Source organism: Bos javanicus, chromosome 16 (assembly GCF_032452875.1).
Source record: "Bos javanicus breed banteng chromosome 16, ARS-OSU_banteng_1.0, whole genome shotgun sequence".
In the NCBI taxonomy this organism is placed as follows: domain Eukaryota; kingdom Metazoa; phylum Chordata; class Mammalia; order Artiodactyla; family Bovidae; genus Bos; species Bos javanicus.
Genome location: NC_083883.1, coordinates 62135651 through 62154433, shown reverse-complemented (window position 1 = coordinate 62154433; position 18783 = coordinate 62135651). Strand labels below are relative to the sequence as shown.

The 18783-nt window shown below is 56.4% G+C and overlaps 1 protein-coding gene across 2 annotated transcripts in view; it reads right to left on the bottom strand.

The window, feature by feature from the left end:
• Positions 1-220: 220 nt before the first annotated feature.
• The window catches only part of QSOX1 (quiescin sulfhydryl oxidase 1), a 41539-nt gene continuing 22976 nt past the window's right edge, over positions 221-18783 (bottom strand). The window contains exons 6-13 of one of the 2 annotated variants that reach the window (XM_061383376.1): positions 17505-17650; positions 15702-15836; positions 13607-13736; positions 9116-9238; positions 8146-8293; positions 4332-4511; positions 1823-2046; positions 221-987 (exon numbers count right to left, since the gene is read on the bottom strand). In XM_061383376.1, the coding sequence (XP_061239360.1) occupies positions 979-987; positions 1823-2046; positions 4332-4511; positions 8146-8293; positions 9116-9238; positions 13607-13736; positions 15702-15836; positions 17505-17650 (1095 nt within the window). In that variant the 3' untranslated portion in view covers positions 221-978. Of the gene's footprint in view, positions 2047-4331; positions 4512-8145; positions 8294-9115; positions 9239-13606; positions 13737-15701; positions 15837-17504; positions 17651-18783 lie in introns of both variants that reach the window. The other variant, XM_061383375.1, reaches the window with a different exon arrangement.

Here is an 18783-nt window from a genome sequence, read left to right as displayed (position 1 = left end):
CAATGCAGGAGACACGAGTTCGATCTCTGGGGTCGGGAAGATCCCTTGGAGGGGGAAATGGCAACCCACTCCAGTATTCTTGCCTGGGAAATCCCACAGACAGAGGAGACTGATGGGCTACAGTCCATGGGGTCACAAGAGTTGGACACGATTGAGTGAGTAAACAACAACAGCAATCCAGACCTGGATGCTAGTAGCAAGTTAAAGAACACACCGGTGCTTGCCTTAACAAAATAATTTATTCCACAGCCCCTGCTAACAGTGGAGGGGAGTGGGAATCGAGCCTGCGGACAGCATCACCCTCCCCTCTGACCCTTTTAACCTCTACACGATGGGAGGTGATCCTCGAGAGGAACGGCACTCTCCTCGCTTTGGCTCCCCCCACAATCATAGATTAGCATCTATTTTGGAGACTAAAATCAAAAGACAGAAGACCCAATGCGGTTTGAGCCCAATTGGGTTGAGCCCAATGCGGAAAGCACATTCAGAGCAAAGGCTTCACTGGCCCTCTCACAGCTAAGGCACTAGAGACCAGATAGCCCTCCGTAAACCCCACACCCCAGCCCGGTACCGTCACACACTGGCTCCAGCCTGTGTTCCTCCTGTACCCAAGGTTTGGGAAGGGAGCCAGCCAGAGGCTCTCCTCCCAAAGACCTCACCTGGGAGAACAACAGGACTTCCAGAAGCTTCCAGGACCCCTTCCAAAGCCAAACCCCACCCGGGGGTTGGGGCGGGGGTTCTGAGGGGCTGGAGGATGGGCAGGCACAGAGGGCCACAGGCAGTCCTTCCTTCTCTGGCGCAAAGGGCTCTTTGCAGCAGGATGGACGGAGTCCCGGGAAGCAGGGAGGGGGTCCACTCCAGTCCCGGGGCCCCTCCTCTGGAGAGGGGAAGCCTTGGACACTGCAGCCTCATCAGCCCCAGTTTAGGGCCAACACCAAGCGGGAAACACTGAAGCTTCGGGGAGAATGAGGCAGGACTTCAAATAAGCTGAAAAAGAGGAATTTGGCGCTGAGAGGCTGGGGACGGAGCCTCCCGACCCCGCTGCCCAAGGCTGCCCTTGCCTGTGCTGGCAGATGAACCCAGGCCCTCTGCACGTCTCCCTATCTGTGGACCATCCCTTTCCTGAAGCCCCAGGGAGGTTTCACTTCAGCAACTGGTTTTGCTGGGTGTCCCCGGCCAAGGAGCAAGGGGAGGGAGGCAGAGAGGGCTGGAAGAGCCCGTGGACAGCAGCTTCCTATCCTGCCCCCATCCCGAGTTGGACAGTTCAGGCGGTGGGGAGGCTGGCATAGCCCTTCAGAGCCCTTATCCTGGCCCGGAAGTAGGTGTACACGGCCAGCAGGCCCATGAAGGACAGGGAGTAGAGCCCCACGCAGAGGCTAATGTCTAGGTGGGAGAAGTTCCCGCCCAGCATCTGCAGCCACTGGCCCTGGCCCTGCCCGGCCCCAGCCTCGGGCTCCCTGTCAGGGATGCCCGCCAGCTGCTGGGAGCTGCGGCCCACTCGGCCCAGCTCTGAAGGGCCTCCAGGGAGGTTCCTCCCAGCCAGGAACTCAGCCAACAACACGGCTCCTGTGTCTCTCCTGCTCAAGCGCTGCTCCCTCTCTGGCTGCTTTGACTTATCCCTGTGAAGCTCCACTACGTGCTCAGGAGCTCCCGGGTCTGGCTCGTCTGTGGCCGCACCAAGGCCAGCCTGCATCTTGGGGTGATTTGCCCCAAGTCCCGCCACTGGGATGGTGCCTCCAGGGGCCTTTATCCCTGAGCCCACCGGGATCTCAGCCTTCTCAGGGGCCAGGGTAACATTTCCGGTTGCCAGCTCCAGCTCCACCTGTTTTGGGATGACTGCCATCCTCTCTGCACCCCTCCAGGGGCCCGGCCCAGCTGAAGGAAAGTCTAGGACGATGTTGCTTGGGGAAAAGTGGGTCTTCAAGAACTTGAGGATGTTGTCCAGGTCCCACACAGGCGTGCCCCGGAGTTCATTGTGGCAGGCGGAACAGAGCTCGCGGGGTGGCCACTGCACCTTGGGGAACTGGGGGTCCTCGCTGGGGGCGCCTGGGGAGAGAAGCACACATACAGACTGCCTGTGACACGCTGGACACCCAGAAACCCAGATCTCACCCTTCCATTCACGATGCCAGCTCCCTCATCTGCACAAAGGGGGCACCGCTGCCCCGGGAAAGGATATGCATGCAAGAGGGCAGATAACAGGCCTAGCACAGGGCCTGGCCCACAGCGGAGCCCACAGTAGTGCCCGTCTGGACAAGGCGGTTCCTCCTCACCCCCGCCACGCCACAGTTTCTCCCCCAGCCACTTCCCCGTGTCAACCCACTGTCTCTGTCACCTTCGCTGCTGGTTTGTACCCCTGGACCAGACAAGGGAAAGGGCGAGAAGACACAGAATGATCTGTCTGGCAGGCTTTGGTAGGCCCATTAGCATTAACCCTCTTTGCATTTTTCTGAAAGTTCCCATATTTCACATGAGTAAAGATACATTCTTTTTGTAATGTTTTTAAAGCAAGAGTTCAAGGCACATGGTAGTTTCGAGGCTTCTCCTGCACCCCCTGCAGCCCTCTAGGGTAGGTAGCAGGTAATGGAACTCTGGGCTTCCTTGGTAGCTCAGCTGGTAAACAATCCTTCTGCAATGCAGGAGAGCCCTAGGTTTGATTCCTAGGTCAGGAAGATCCCCTGGAGAAGGGATAGGCTACCTACTCCAGTATTCTTGGGCTTCCCTGGTGGCTCAGATAGTAAAGAATCTGCCTGCAATGTGGGAGACCTGGGTTTGATCCCTGGGTTGGGAAGACCCCCTGGAGGAGGGCATGGCAACCCACTCCAGTATTTCTGCCTGGAAAATCCCCATGGACAGAGGAGCCTGGTGGACTACAGTCCCATAGGGTTGCAAAGAGTCAGACACGACTGGGCGACTCAACACAGCACAGTGAAATTTCCTCCTCAGGTGGGTCCCAAGGGCTGGGCGCCTGGATCGGGGAAAGGACACTCAGGAGAGAGACAGGAAGTTGCCTTTCGTGCCAGGCTGCTGGAGCCCCAAGCGGGGCCAGCTCTGTGGGCAGAGCCCCAGGCTGAGCCCCAGAGGACCTGCCACCGGCCCCTTGCCCAGCGTCACCTGGGGAATGGCAATCAGCCCATCTCTCTTGGAGGAGGCACCTCTACTAAAGGTTTATGGGGGGAAAAAAAAGTGGTTGGGCAGAATGAAGCAGCAGCAGCAAGTGATGTAAAAATCAGAATGGTAAAATCAGAAGGGTTATTTTTGGGGAGGGAGCAACACGGAGATTCCAAGGGTTCAGTGAGAAGTGATAGCGAGCAGACCTTGCAAAGTGAGCACTCCATTTGCACCTGCTCATTATTGTTACTGGCTGATCCGAAAGGGCAGTCCTAGAGAGAGTAAGGGCACTGACTTCCTGGCCCTCCAGCAGCATCTGGGCCCCCGGGAAAGCCGGGAGCCTGCAGGTCACACAAGGCTGGAGGCTCAGATGAGCTTTTGGTGGCAGGGGCGGGGCAGGGGCAGGGAGAGAAGGAGTGGGAGGAGAGATGGCACGTGTCTCCTTTAGAAGTCCACCAGGAGGCCCCAGGAGATGCAGACAAGGGCAGCCGCCTGCACGCCACCTGCTCCACTGGCTCCTTTAACCTCGGCCTGCCCTAGGCCTTCTCCCCCGCCTCCCACTCCTGGGAGGTCTGTCCCAGCCAATCGCACTTTCTCTCTCCCCGCAGAGCAGCCCAGGCTTCCATCCACAGATGGCTGCTGATCACCCCTGGAGTTTAATGCTTTTGTCTGTGGGACCCATCAGACTCCTTAACACGGGGGAATAGAAAACACTATAAACAAGGGAAACGCAGAAGACAAGGCCTCGTCCTGTGAGAATCGGTCCTTGGCTTCCAGGAAGGTTTTTCTTCTCAAGCACATTTTATCATTAGACCCCTCCCAGGGGGGTGGAAAAACCCAGCTCTTTTCTCTTTATTGGTTTGAGAAAGGGGTCAATAGCCAGGAAGCAGAACAGGGAAGCCAGGAAAAGGGACCCCAGCGGGCCAGAGGGAGTGGCCATGGTGTTGGGCAGAGAGAGAGCAACGGCATTGGAGGCCCAGGATCTCAGGGTGCCGAAACCTCAGCCTCCTCATCTAGAAAATAGGTCTAGTGATGCTGGCGTACATCAGCAGGGCTGGGAGAGCCCGTGAAGGGGCTCTGGGTGTTAAGCAACAACATGGAGTGTTACCTAGGGGGACAGTCAGGGTCCCGTCTCCTGCCTCTGGTCCAAGACTCCCAAGTTCCCCCACCTCACCCTCCCTCTGCAGGTGACTCTGGCCTTGGAGATGGCCCTTCCTTACCTGCGAGGCGAGCGTTGACCTTGTTGTGGCTGGACCAGAACCAAAGGACGGCGCTGTTCAGACTCCCCACCCGGTGCATGGAGCCAGAGGCCATCTGCTCAAAGTGGCCAGCGCACTCTCGGCAGCCGAAGAAGAAGCGGACGTAGCCCCGGATGGCTTGGAGGACTTCCTGGGCCTTGGCTACAGGGAAGAGGAGATGTCAGTCACCGGGGGCCCTGCAGGTTGCTTGGCCCTGCCGACCCCACCACCAGCCCCATCACAGGCCCACCACGGCCTCCTCTGCATAGGGCACACACACTGGGCCCAACTGATGCGGGGACTGGTCTCTTCGCCTACTTCACCTTCCAGGGGTGGTCACAGCTCTGACTCCATCCCCCACCCCAGACTCTTAAACCTCAGTCTCCCTTGTCTGACTCTTATCCAGGCCCTCATCACTTCCTGACACTTAGGATAGAGTCCAAACTCATCATCAGGACACTCAGGCTCTTAGAGATGTGGCTGGAGAGTTAAGCAGGGGCTGGAGCGCCCACCACCAGACCTGTGGGTCCCTACCCTGCCCCTCCTGCTTCAGGCTTCCTGTCGTGACCTGCTCTCCATTGTGTCTCCTCCCTTGGGCACTACAACACCCAGAGCCCATCCTGATCTGGCTCTGCACATCCCCTAATTTGTCTCCATCTCTCCTCAGCCCCCTCATGCCCTCCCACTGGGCTCTCTGGACTGGCAACATCACAGGCTCTGAGCCTCTTCTTGCTCCAACATGGGCTCCTCCCTGAAGATACCACTGCTCCCTCAAGCCCGCCCTTCTTGAACCCCTTTGTCTTCCACACTCCACACACCTCAGGGCTGGAGGTGGTGGAAGCACCCTCCCTGCTGCTGGCTGCATGCAGACTCTGTCTCCTTCCTGCAGTGAACCCCCAGCCCTTTAAAAGCCCGTCTCCTAGTCCCACCCCTCTGCCCACTGGGACCGCAGCACCCTGCTCTCTGTCCTGCTCACCACCAACTCCCTGGGCCCTTGGTTTTAGCAACTTCGGTGTCCACACCAAGGTGTGCCTTGCCTCTCACCGCCTCAGTCCCCTCAGCTCCTGCGTCCACCCCCAGCGCTCCTTTTGCCTGCCCTCATGCTCTATACCTCACCCCTCTTGCCTCCTCCAAGATTTCACTCCTGTCCATATTTTCATTTGCTATGGCATCATCCATTTCCTCCTTGTATGAGCTCCTTCCGACAGGAAAAAATAACTACAATAAAGAAATTTCTCTCTGACCTGGGTCATACCCCAATCACTCCCCCAGTACCTCCAACTTCTCCCCGGCTCTTCTCTCTTCAGCCCAATCCACCCAGGCCTTTCTCTCCACTAAACCCTGAAACAGCTCTTGCCAGCGAGGTCCTCCCTTGGTACCACCTCCCCCAGCACAGCAGCATCCACTCAGCTGGGTCCTCTCTCTTGATACTCTTTATGTTGGGGGCCTTCTTGAAATTGCAACGGCAGCTCTTTCTCAGTCTCCTTTGCTGGCCCCTGCTCTCCACCAAGCAGAGGTCTGGAAGCTGAATGCCCCAGAACTCAGGCCTATTGGCACTCTTCTCTGCCCACCCCCTAATGCACTCATCCAGTCCCCAGGTCTTAACTACCATCTACATGCTGACGACCACAAGATTTGTGTCTCTGTCATGGACCTCGGCCCAGAACTGCGGGCTGACTGTCTGCATCTCCATTCACAGATTCCACAGCTGCACACGTTTATGTGTGCCCTCTCCCCATCTACTACCACCCCCGAGCCTTCCCATTTCTCGGCTCACAGAACCATCATCCAACAGACGTTCAGGCCCAAGTCCAGGGTCCGACCAAAGTCCTTCATCCTGCACATTCTTTATCCAATTCCTCATTGAGTCATATCAGCTCTGCCTTTAAAACATACCCAAATCTGCCCTTCTTACACGTGCTCACCTAACAACTCCAGTGCGAGCTGCCACCGCCTCTCCGGGACAAGTTCTACAATGTCCTAACTGGCTGCCCTGCTTCCACCTTGCCCTGCTCTAGCACATCCTCCACCCAGTCATCTCTCTAAAGCATCGATCGTGTACATCCCTCCCCTGCCAATGGTCTCCGGTAGATTCTCATAATGCAGGGACTGAAATCCAATTCCCTCCCTCCCCAGGACCTCCAAGTACCCACCTCCTCTCCTGCAGCCCCCTCCTGGCCCACTCTGGGGCTGCAAACCGCCTGACTCTTTCCAGTCCTTGACCTGTGTTACGGGCTGAACTGCGTCCTCTAACGTTTTTATGCTGTAGTCCTAATGCCAGTCCTTCAGAATGTGACTGTATTTGGACACAGCATCTTTAAAAAGGTGATTAAGTGAGAATGAGGTCACCGGGGTGTATCCTGTTGCAATATGACTGGTGTCCTTGTAAGAAGGGGACATTTGGACACAGCCAGGAACACCCAGAGGGAGGACCATGTGACGACCCAGGGAGACGACGGCCATCTACAAAACCAAGGAGAGGCCTCCGTGGAACCCACCCTGCCAACGCCTTCATCATGGACTTCCAGCTTCCAGAATGTAAGAAGACACGTTTCTGTTGTTTAAGGCCCAGTGTGTGGCAGCTCGTTGTGGCGGCCTGAGCAGATTCAGGCGGCCCCGGGGGGCTCCTGTCCCAGACATCCCACCACTGCTTCCCTCTCCCCAATCAGGTCTCAGCACTGGGCCCCTCCTCAGAGGAGCCTCCCCCAGCCAGCCAGCCCGTCTGAACACGCAACCCCTCCCCAGCCCTTCACCCCACCACGGGCTCTGTCTTCCTCACAGACTCACCATCACACCTGAAGTGATCTATCCGTGTGTTTACTGTCTGTCTCCTGCCACTGGAATATTGTCCCCTCGAGGCAGGGATGTCTTGCTGCAAGCACTGCTATACCTGACCCCTAGCGTGGGGCCTGGCTCTTCAGAGACGCTCTGTAAATCGTGGCTGACAGACCGGCTGACTGTCCGCATGCCTGGCCACTCCTCCAGTTCCCTCTGTCTCTGCACAGGCCATCTCCTCCCTCCAGGACTCCGGTCCGTCTTCCCCCTCACTGACCTCCTCCTGCTCTTCCCAACATCATGGAGCACTCCCTCACTCCCCCACCCCCGCGCATCCTTCTTTCCCCGTTGCCCCTGGGCCCTGGCACACGGCCCGTCAGCCCTGTGCCCACCTGCCTCACAGTCCACTGGCGGCAGGGCACATCTCTCCCACCTTTGCGTCCTCCAGGCTGGGCCAGGGCCTGGAGTGAGCCTGGTGCCTCAGGGAACGGGGGCTGAACTGGGTGCCCACCCATGCAGTCGTTTCGTGTGGCTGAGAGGCAGGGTGAGTGACGGACAGCAGTTGCATGGTTTGGGGACAAAACAGGGCAAAGGGGGCAAGGTTTCCCCAGCTTCCCCTGGAAAATGATTTTTTCAGGGAGAAATACAGTGAAGTTGTTCAGAGTCCATGGTATTAGCTGCATACATTGTGAAGAAGACATAGATTTTTTTCTTTACAGGAATATAAAAAACAGAACTAGATCTCTTTCATGAAGAATAAAAATAAAGCAAGCTTGTAGCTTCGAGAAAGCCAGGGAGCAGCCTCACACCCCTGAGTTTGTGAGGCACCACCCCGGGGGCCATGAGCAAGATGGATTGGCAGGACAGAGTGGCCTCTAGGCCCTCCTGCTCTGGGTCCACACTGGTCATGTGTCCCCAGCTGCAAACGCGGACTCCCCTAAGTTCAGGCCTGCAGCAGGGCGCCAGCAGAGGGCGGGATGGGGTGGGCTGAGGCACAGCGGGTGCCCGGGCCTCCACTCACCTCTTTCCTGAGGATGGTCTACACCTTCCTGAGCTGCCTGCACCGTCAGGAAGTGGAACAGGATCCACAGGGAGCAGGGAAAGCCCCGGAAATGCGGCTCACTCCCCTGGCAGCCCACCCAGTTCACCTTCTCCGCGATCACAGTGCCCTACGGGACACACAGGAGCGTGAATGCATGTGCAGAGAAGAAACAGGAGTTGCGTGGGGAGTGGGGAGAGCAGCTTGCAGGAGACTCCAGTTCTGCACGCAGCCCTGACACAAACGGTCCCTTTTTCAGTCTATCGCCTTGAGGTGGGCGTTTCCCTTCCGCTGGTGACACCCATCAAACGAGCAGGAGGGCTGAGAGACGGTGACACAGCCCAAGTCATGTCCCTCCTCTAGCCTCAACCTCCCCCTCTGCAGAATGAGCGGTTCATCTCTAAGGGTCCTTCAGGCTTGACCCCGCCCCCCCACCACACACACACACACACACACACACACACACACACACGTCTGTGAGGTTCTGCACCTCTGCTGGCTGACGTGCCCACCTGTGCAAACAGCAGTGACAGCAGGAGCCCAGAAAGCGCCCCTGGAGAGAAGCTGTGCTGAGGAGCCCGGCAGGCAACAGAGGGCTGTGGTTAAAAAGCTCTCCCACCAGGGACATCTCACAACCAGCTCTAAAGCCCAGCTTAACTACTTACTGGCTGTGTGGCCTTAGACACACACAGAAGTTACTTGACCTCTGCTTCTTCATCTGCCCAATGGGAACAGTATCTGCCTTCTACTAATGTTGTAAGGATTAAGTGAGGTCTGGAGAGAGAGCGCTCAACAGATGGCGGTTCACTCGTGACCAACACAAGGACTCAACCAAGACTACAGCCTCCTTCCTAAATGCGGATTGGTGAGGAGGTCAGAGGGGACAAGGTGGACCCTTCTGCTCCCATAGATACGGAACATGGAGGAGAGCTTCTTTGCCTCCCAGACTCACCTCCTTCCTGCTGTCCAGCGCATTTTTAAAGAAACCGTATGGAATTTTCTTTCTCTGCTGCTTCTTGAGCCAGTCGTTCATGGAGTGCAGGAAGTTCTGGACTAAGGGCCGGCCACGGAAATACTATGGAAGCGATAAGTGGAGAGTGAGAAGCAATTCGCCGGGGGTTCCCCTGGGGAGGGTGGTGGGGGTGGGCGGAAGGGGGCTCAGGTATGTTCTGGAATGTTCCAAAAGCACCAGGAAAACATTCTAAGACCCAAATGTGAGGAGAGAAAAAAAAAAAACACCCAAATGTGGGCTCCTCACTCACTACCTTTGCCCTGGGACACCGGAAGGTGAGGCAGAGGGCTGGGCAGAGGTGCTCAGTGGGGCTGGGCCCTCAAGGCTGCCCCTACTCCAGGCTGCAGGCTGGGGCTCTGACCCCTGACCACACGCCCACTGTGAGGAAGGCCGAGCACCTGTGTCACTGCCCAGGGCGGCTGGGACCCCTGTGCCACACGGGCCTCTGTTCAGGTAATCTTCTGATACAGCAGCTGATTAGTGAACTGACCAGCTGGGCTGGGCTGGCAAATGGCCTTTCATTTGTATTCCACGGGCTGCCAGTGGCGACCAGGCAGCACAGGGGCCAGAGCCGAGATCCAAATCTTGATGGGAACTCCCCGTAGTCTCTGAGGAGCAGGAAAAGCTACTCTGAAGATAAGTCAACTCAAATCTGATTAGTATCAGCACTTTAAAACCACAAGGACTCCAGGGAGGAGGATGGATGTGTTGTGTGTGTGTGTGTGCACGCATGAGCACATGCACGAGCATACCGGGGGTGGGGGAAGGAGAGAGGGGGCTGCAGTAGCAGAGCAGGTCAGAAAAATCATCAAGAAGGTCAGAAGGACAATATAGAGAAACCTGGGGACAAGAGCACAGAGAAACATTTGTAAGAAGAAGGAAGCTGAAGACAGGAATGATCCCTAAACAGAAAAACCTGCCAAGGGATCCAGTCTTCTGAGGGAGTCATGGCGTGTTCTTATCAAACCTCCGGGCAGGACACTGTCCCCCAGCGGGAGAAATGGCCAGAAAGAATCCTGTGCTTTGACACGCTGCCTCTTGGTCAGCTCACACTGGCCTCTGGGTTCTCAACACAAATTTATAGCTTCAAGTCAGCGTTTCCTCACTGACCTTCACCCGCTGTCCTGATTAGGAAAGATGACGCCCTCTAAGGCCACGGTGTCAGGAGGAAGGATGAATTAAGGGGCTCTGGACCACAGGGAGTCACCCTGTGCTGGGAGCAGGGAAACTGTGGTGACCACATGCCACCTAGTGGCCAGTCCTGCCAGCCGCTTCCGTGAGGGAGCAGGGAGATTCCCTGCTGGGCCACAGGGCAGACCCACAGCTGACAGGTCCCTGAGGCTGAGCAGGCGGAGGGAGCTCTATGCCCCCCAGACTTTCTTCGGCGCCCCAGGCACGCAGTGGGCAAGGGTGACGGTTAGCTCAGACATGAATGTGATGCGACGATGCTAGAGCCCACCTGTGGGGTTTTGTTCTGAGAAATACAGATAAGCTAAAACACAAAGGAGCACTCTTCAGAGTCTGACACCTTGTCAGAGGTCAAGGAATGGGGTGTGTGTGCGCGCGCTCTGTCATGTCCGACTCTTTGTGACCCCACAGACTGTAGCCCATCAGGCTGCTCTGTCCATGGAATTTTCCAGGCAAGAATACTGGTAGTGGATGGCCATTTCCTACTCCAAGGGAATCTTCCCAACGCAGAGACCTGAGTCTCTTGCATCTCTTGCCTTGGCAGGTGGATTCTTTACCACTAGCACCATCTGGGAAGCCCCTCAAGGAATGGTTCAGTTCAGTTCACTCCACTCAGTTGTGTCTGACTCTTCGTGACCCCATGGACCACAGCACACCAGGCCTCCCTGTCCATCACCAACTCCCGGAGTCTACTCAAACTCACCTCCATTGAGTCAGTGATGCCATCCAACCATCTCATCCTCTGTCACCCCCTTCTCCTCCTGCCCTCAATCTTTCCCAACATCAGGGTCTTTTCAAATGAGTAGCTGCTCCTATTACTGCTACTCAGGAAGAAGCAACCACACAACAAGGGTACAGCCAGAAGTCTCTACAGTCTCAAGGGCTGTGCTGCTCGGCTCAGAGGCCTCCAAGCCTGTGCCCTCTGGCCCACGGCTCCTACCTCGAGTCTGCCTCTGCCCCAGGGCCAGCCCTCTCCTCTCTGAGGGGCGTGTCTTCCAGCAGGGAGGACTTCACCCCAAACTCAGTTCCAGCACTGCTGAGGGCAGAAGCTCGGTGGGCAGCACTTAAGCCTCTGCCTGGTCAGGACTTTCCTGGGTCGAGTTCTTTTTCCTCACACGGGGTGGGGGGCGCAAACCAAAACCAGCTCTGAGTCCAGCTGAGAGACACAAGCAGCACTCAGTTGACAGCCCCCCTGGGAGGAGTCCTTCAGAGAGGACTGGCCTGTGGGGTGAGGGGGTCCCTCCCAGCTTCCTGGCTGCCCCTCCTCATGTGTCGAGCAGGAAGACAGCCTACAGAACTACTCCAGGATTCTTCCCCTCTCCTGATTCTCTGGGCCAGCCACCCCGGGCCTCAGCCACTTGAGAACCAAGCAGCTCACAGGGCCGGTGGGGAAAGGCTCTATTATCAGATGGGGCTGAAGAACAGGGGCCCTGTCTGCATGGGACACGTGAGAGGGGCCGAAGGCTGTCTCGGCTGAGATTGGAATGGCATGATGGCGAGCACTCACCACCTCCCAGGGTCCTCGGTGTAACCACACCTGCCCGTCACTAAGCCAAGTGGACCAGGAGGTCAGGACTGGTGAGGCGGGACAAGGGGCTAGGAAGGCAGCAGTTCCCGAGGGAGAGGTGCAGACCACCCCCAGAGGGAGCCCCAGCTGCCCCAGACCTGCGCCAGAAGGAGGGGCTCAGACCTGCCCCCAGGGCGAGGGCGGCTGAGTCAGCAGTCAGCCTCTGAAGGGGATGGAGCCCGCATCTGACTCAGCATCCTGGGCAGCCAGAGCCTTGGGATTTAAGTAGGGCAGCGCTGGCAGGGGGCCTAGAGCCACAGAGAAGGGTGTGGGGAGGGAGGAGGCGGCAGGTGCAGAGAGAGGAGGCAGCCGGCATCTCGTCTTCAGAGATGAGGAAGGAGCATGGCAGAGAAAGGGCCAGCTCTAAACCTGGAAAGGGTGTGTGTGTGTGTGTGTGTGTGGGTGTGTGGTGTGTGTGTGTAAGGAGCATGGCAGAGAAAGGGCCCAGCTCTAAACCTGGAGAGGGTGTGTGTGTGTAAGGAGCATGGCAGAGAAAGGGCCCAGCTCTAAACCTGGAGAGGTTTGTGTGTGTGTGTGTGTGTGTGTGCACGCCTGGAGGTATGTATGTGTGTGTTAGTCGCTCAGTCGTATCCAACTCTTTGCAACCCCATGGACTGTAGCCCACCAGACTCCTCTGTCCATGGGATTTCTCCAGGCAAGAATGCTGGAGTAGGTTTCCATTTCCTCCTCCAGGGGATCCTCCCAACCCAGAGGTCAAACCATGGTCTCTTGTATTGGCAGGCGGATTCTCAGGTAATCTGAGATTACCATTCTCAGATGGTAATCTGAGCCATCAGGGAAGCCAGCTTAGATTAGCTGTGCTGTGCTTAGTTGCTCAGGCATGTCCAATTCTTTTCGACCCTGTGGACTATAGTCTGCCAGGCTCCTCTGTCCGTGGGATTCTCCAGGCAAGACTACTGGAGTGGGTTGTCATTTCCTCCTCCAGGGGACTGAACTTGGAACCTCAGTTCAAACCCTGGCCATGACACCTCCTCCCGGGAGGCCTAAGGCAGGTCTCTTGGGTAACCTGCACCTCCTAAGGGGGGTAGTACTAGCCACCCTGAAGCGAGACTGAGAGGATTAAATGCCTGACACATATCGGGTCCTGCGTAAGCAGGAGCTGCACGTAAGCATGGCTGCACATAAGCCATGCGTAAGCATGGCTACTAATGTGGAGGAGCCACGCTGGCAGGAAACTACAGAGGAGTGAGGAATGCATGGCTGAGGCCAGGGAGCTCCCTCTGACTCTGAGTCTGAGAGGGGAAAGAAGAGACTCAGAGAAGCCTTCACTGCAGCATCCACAGCTTCTCCTTTCCCAGTGATCACGACGGGGAGTGAGAGGCCACGCTCCAGGCTCGGCCTGAGGCAGAGGACTCAGGCAGGCAGACGTGTGCAGGTGGGAATACCCCCCGGGCATCTGGCGCCATGTCCCACCTACCTCCCTGCACAGGGGAAGGGGGCTGTCCCAGGGGGCTGGGGGGCGCGTGACTGGGGCCGCAGGGCAGCAGCCCACGGTGGACTGCGACAGCTGGTGGGTCCAAAGATCCGAACCCAACCACGAGCTCCAGAGGAAGGGGCCGGGCTGACTCCTCCAGGAGGGCACAGCACCGGCCTGCAGGGATGCACACGGGTCCCATGTGGAGCTTCGGAATGAGGGGCCCCAGGGCCCCGCTCACCTTGGCCAGCACTGCCATGAACTTTTTCAGGGCCACCAGGCGCTGCCCCTCCAGGACGGAGAACTTGCCCACTTCTATCCGGAGGATGTAGTGCAGTGCGGATTCCAGGTCAGCCATGTAGATCTTGGAGCTGAGGACCCAGAGGGAGCCAGGGAGAGAAAGGGGTGATAACTGTGGGCAAGGGGCAGAGGAGGAGCACCCAGGGCCATAGGGAGAGAAGAGGAGGCACTCCTGATGGTCACAGAGTCCTACATGCTCACATTTGGCTCTGCCAGTAACTAGCTGTGTGACCCTGGGTGGATTACTTAACGTGAGCCTCAACTCCTCATCTGTGAGATGGGGAGAGTAACAACTTGCTCACAGGTAGGTTGCTGAGAAGATTAAACAAAAGCACAAACACAAAACCCTCGCTAGCTCCTGGCATAGAGTGGGGTCTTCTCTCTGCAGGCCCACAGCCCCACCCCTCCTAGCACTCACAAAAGACCACAAGGAGAAGACTGAGCTTCATGCTCTGATCTGAACAAAGACTCCGAGGGACAGATGAGTAGACCCACAGGGGCACCCACACAACAAGGCTCTGGGGAAGCCAGGCCCTCTGAAAGACCATGGGTTCGGCTGGCTGCCAAGGCTGAGAATGGGGGTTTGGAAATGGGGAAGTGGGGTTTCCAGTTATTTTGATTGCTGCTCTTGCAGCTGCCAGACGGTGGGCATCAGGCAGGGATCCATCTTACACCTCTTGGGCTGACCCCAGCCCTGGGAGAAGGGTTGCAGGCTCCGCGCTGGCTGCTCCACCCCATGCCCATCACTGCTCTTGTGGGATCTGGGCCCAGGGACCTGAAGGACAGGCTGCTTCTTTACCCTTGCCTCCTGACCCCTGGGTTCTGGTCTCGTTCTATGGTGGGCTAGCCCTGGGAGCCTGGGCAACTCAGCCCCCCTCTCTGGCCACAGTGATCTCAAGGTACAACGAAGTTCTGCCCCTCCTGCTTCTGAGGTGGTGGGGAGTCAGCAAGGTCAGCTGACGGGTGGGCACTGTGGCCACCTGCGCTTTACCCTCCTGCCCGAGTCCCCTCTCTCTGCTCCCTTTCTGTGTCCTGGAGTCTCAGTTTCCTTCTCCGTTTCTGTGTTCTGCGTCAAGGAGTGGCCCCCGACTAGAGGGGCTAATGACAGAAGTACCAGCAGAGCCCAGCACACACGGCTAGAAGTGCCAGCCATCACAGCAGTCTGAATAATCCGAAGAATTACAATGTGAATAATTACAATGATCACTCTCACCTTCTCTTTCCTTCTCACCCGATTTACTAAAAACCTCTCCATTAGCACTTTCCATCCTTAGAGTCCCTCATGCTGGGATGCAAAATCCTTCCTGGAATCTGATGACCCCACTCCCTGTTCTCTTGTGCAGCGCCCTGCTGGAGACCACCCTCTGGACTCAGCTCTGAGCTTCCTGCTCAGCCATTTCCACGTGGTACACTCCTGGGGGCCAGAGCAAGAGTCCACGGCCCTGTCTCCCTGCCCAAGGCAGAAATTCTACTCCCAGGGCGGGGCTCAAGAGGCTGAGAGAAAAGAACAGTTTCCTTGTGCTTACAGCTGAGCACAAAGATACTGACTACCCTGAAGAAAAGTAGTGAGCTCCTTGACCCCAGAGGCGTTCAAGTGAGGTCAGGTGCCTCCCCAGAAGGGATGCTGTGAAGGGACTGTAATCTCTGGGCAGGGACCACACCTGCCCTGCACGATTGGTATTCCTGGTGCCTAGCACATAGCAGGTACTCAAATCTGGGTTGGAGAAATAATTGCTTGGGTGGGAAGTTGTTTTGGAGGCTGCAGATCATCCTCCCAAGCTGATTCTAATTGGTCTTGAATAGAGTTAAGCTTAAGGAATGTGGGCATCAGAAAGTATGCATTCCATCGTGAAGAACGCAGTCGTCAGATGCTGCTGCCCCAGTGCGTGGCCAGCAGCCCAGGTCCCCCTAAGGCCAAGGCCAGCCCTGTGGAATCAGGCTTGTAGCAAGGGACAGTGTGTGGAAGGAAGGGGTGGGCCGGGGGGCTGTGATCCGAGGAGAGGGTGGGGAGGGGAAGGGATGAGGCAAGGCCTTACCGATCTGCAACTTTCCACACGGTGGGAGCCACCGCGCTGGTGGTGGCTGGCGCAGCTGTGGTCTGGACAGCCCCCCTGGTGCTCCCAGAAAACTTCCGCAGGTAAGTGGTGTAGAAAGATCTGGATTCTGTAAGCCTGTGAGGGAAGGGAATCACCGGGGAGAGGCAGTGAGCTCGAAGGAGTGAAACCCCAGAGCTAACTCATGACAAAGAGAGAAGGCTGGTGGGTCCCCTGACGAAAATGTTTATCAAGAAATATTTGAACTTGGTTTGATCTTATCCTCAGTGAGGTCAAAAGCGAGGCATCCCTGCCTCATGTTAACCTTTCTATTCACTGGCCATGCTGTGCCAAGTCTGTTTAACACCAGCCTGAAATCAAAATCCCACCTGGGAAAGAGGCTGGGCCTGTGAATTCCTCGACCTGCCCCAGAGAGGTGGGGCGGGGGGAGCAGGGCACAGGGCACTTTCGGGAGCAGGTGGGTCTCCTGGGGAGAGTGCTACTTCTGGCTGCAGACTGGATTGTGGGTCTGATGATCCTCCCCAGAGACCAAAGATACAAAGTGGCGTGTGTGGCCTCAAGGAAGTACACAAGCTGGCTCCAAGGTACCAGAGGCGACATCACGCCCCAGGGAGGTCAACGGAAGTTTGATACCTGACTGAAAAAAAAATCACAGCCACAACCCCCCAAACCACTAAAATTCTCAAATCTCTTCCAATCCTTTTGATCTCCCTGTCTTCTCATAAAGAGGAGTCCTCAGGGGCAGGCGATGCCTCCTAGACGGGGCCACTGGAGGGAAGGACGTGAAGCCCAGCAGTGTGACGGGACACCCCGGGGAGCCGGCATCAAGAAACATTGCTTTCCACTCCACTGTCCCAGACTGATGTCGATCAATGAGCAGATGGCGCGGAAGCAGTATCGTCACAAACCATTTTCCCCTTCACCAACTCCAAGAGCGGAAACAATGCCTCCGCTCCCACCAGGACTGGCACGTCCTGCCCCTCCCTGTCCCCACTGCCATCCTGCCTCCTCCCAGGCTGTGCTCCTGCTGAGCCCTGGCCCCATGCTGCCGGGTGGCCGGGAGGACCAGGGGCCACACTGCCCGGCCCCGGAGCGGGATGGCACTGACGGCCCCAAGAAGCGGCTCACTGGGCATCTTGGGCCGGCCTCGGTCTCCCTGGCCCTTGGGCCCCTGCCTGTGGGGCCGGGCGGACATCAATCATCTGCCTGAGGAGGGCACCAAGGCACCATCTGGCGCCATTTAATGGGCCATTCAGCAGCGGGAGCCTGACAGAGGGGCTGCGGCTGGCCTGATTGTTTTCTCTTGGCATTTTGGAACTGGCTATTGTCTGGCTCCTAATGAACTTTTCTGCAATTAGAAAACCAAAGGGAGGGAGGGTCAGGCATAGCTGAGTGCTTGCCAGGCCCGCAGCCTGCCAAGGAGTCTGTCTGTGAAGAGAGGAGGGTGGGGAATAGGGCCAGGGCTGCAGTGGGGTTGGTGCAGAAGCACTGGCACTGGCTGGGTGCTGAGTGTGCCAGGGACCTGGGCCTGGACTGCTGAGCTGGGGGGCGGAAGTGCGTGTGCAGCATCCTGGGCCCTGACTTCAGGCTGTAGACTCCCCGACCCTGCCGTAGGCAGACATCTGCTCCTCCTGCAGAGGGTGCTCCCTGCTTGCCCAGGGACTCCTCAGGAGACTTGCAAGGCAAAGAACTCATCAGCCCCTGTGAAAGGCTGGCGGCCTCTCCAGGCAGGAAGAAAGGAGAAACACAGGAATGGATGGGGGAGAGGGGTAGAGAGACACTCACGCGGGGACCCGGGAGAAGGAGCCATTCCGAGACAGCAGGTAGCAAGACGGGAAGTTGGTGACACCAAACTTGTTCACCACGTCACGCTCTGTGTTCAGGACCCTGCGCACTGCTATGCCCTGGTGCTGCGACAGGTCCAATGTCACCTGCAGAGACAGGGGGACATCGGGGCGGAGTGGCCACTGGGCAGAGGGAGCCCTGGGCATGCGCCTGGGTGACAGCTGTGCTCCAGCAAGACTCTCAGTCTTTCCAAGAGGAGGCTTTCATGATGAGTGACAACCACCAACCACATCCAACCCACAGCAAGGCGTGCAAATGCTGCCTCCTTGGAACTGTGCAGGCCACGTGTCTCAAATCTTTGAGGACAGTCCCAATTTAATGTAATTTTCTTTCCAATGAATTGCAAAAGGCATAATAAAATGTGGTTTCATTTTTATATCTGTACATCAGCAGATGAATGGATAAGAAAGCTGTGGTACATATACACAATGGAGTATTACTCAGCCATTAAAAAGAATGCATTTGAATCAGTTCTAATGAGGTGGATGAAACTGGAGCCTATTATACAGAGTGAAGTAAGCCAGAAGGAAAAACACCAATACAGTATACTAACGCATATATATGGAATTTAGAAAGATGGTAACAATAACCCTGTGTACGAGACAGCAAAAGTGATGCTGATGTATGGAACAGTCTTATGGACTCTGGGAGAGGGAGAGGGTGGGAAGATTTGGGAGAATGGCATTGAAACATGTAAAATATCACGTATGAAACGAGATGCCAGTCCAGGTTCAATGCACGATACTGGATGCTTGGGGCTGGTGCACTGGGACGACCCAGAGGGATGGTATGGGGAGGGAGGAGGGAGGAGGGTTCAGGATGGGGAGCACATGTATACCTGTGATGGATTCATTTTGATATTTGGCAAAACTAATACAATTATGTAAAGTTTAAAAATAAAAAAAAAAAAAAAAAAAAAGACTTCTACCTATGTCCCAAATCAGAAAAGCACTTAGACACAATGATTTTATTTTTAGAAAGAGCTAAGAGGGAGAAGAACCTGCCTGCCAATGCAGGAGATGTAAGAGAAGCAGGTTCGATCCCTGGGTTGGGAAGATCTCCTGGAGGAGGAAATGGCAACCCACTCCAGTATTCACGCCTGGAGAATCCCATGGGTAGGGAAGCCTATGGTCCATAGGGTCACAAAGAGTTGGACACGACTGAATTGATTTAATTTAATTTCTCCTTCTTAATGCACTAGCATTAAGAAGGAGAAATA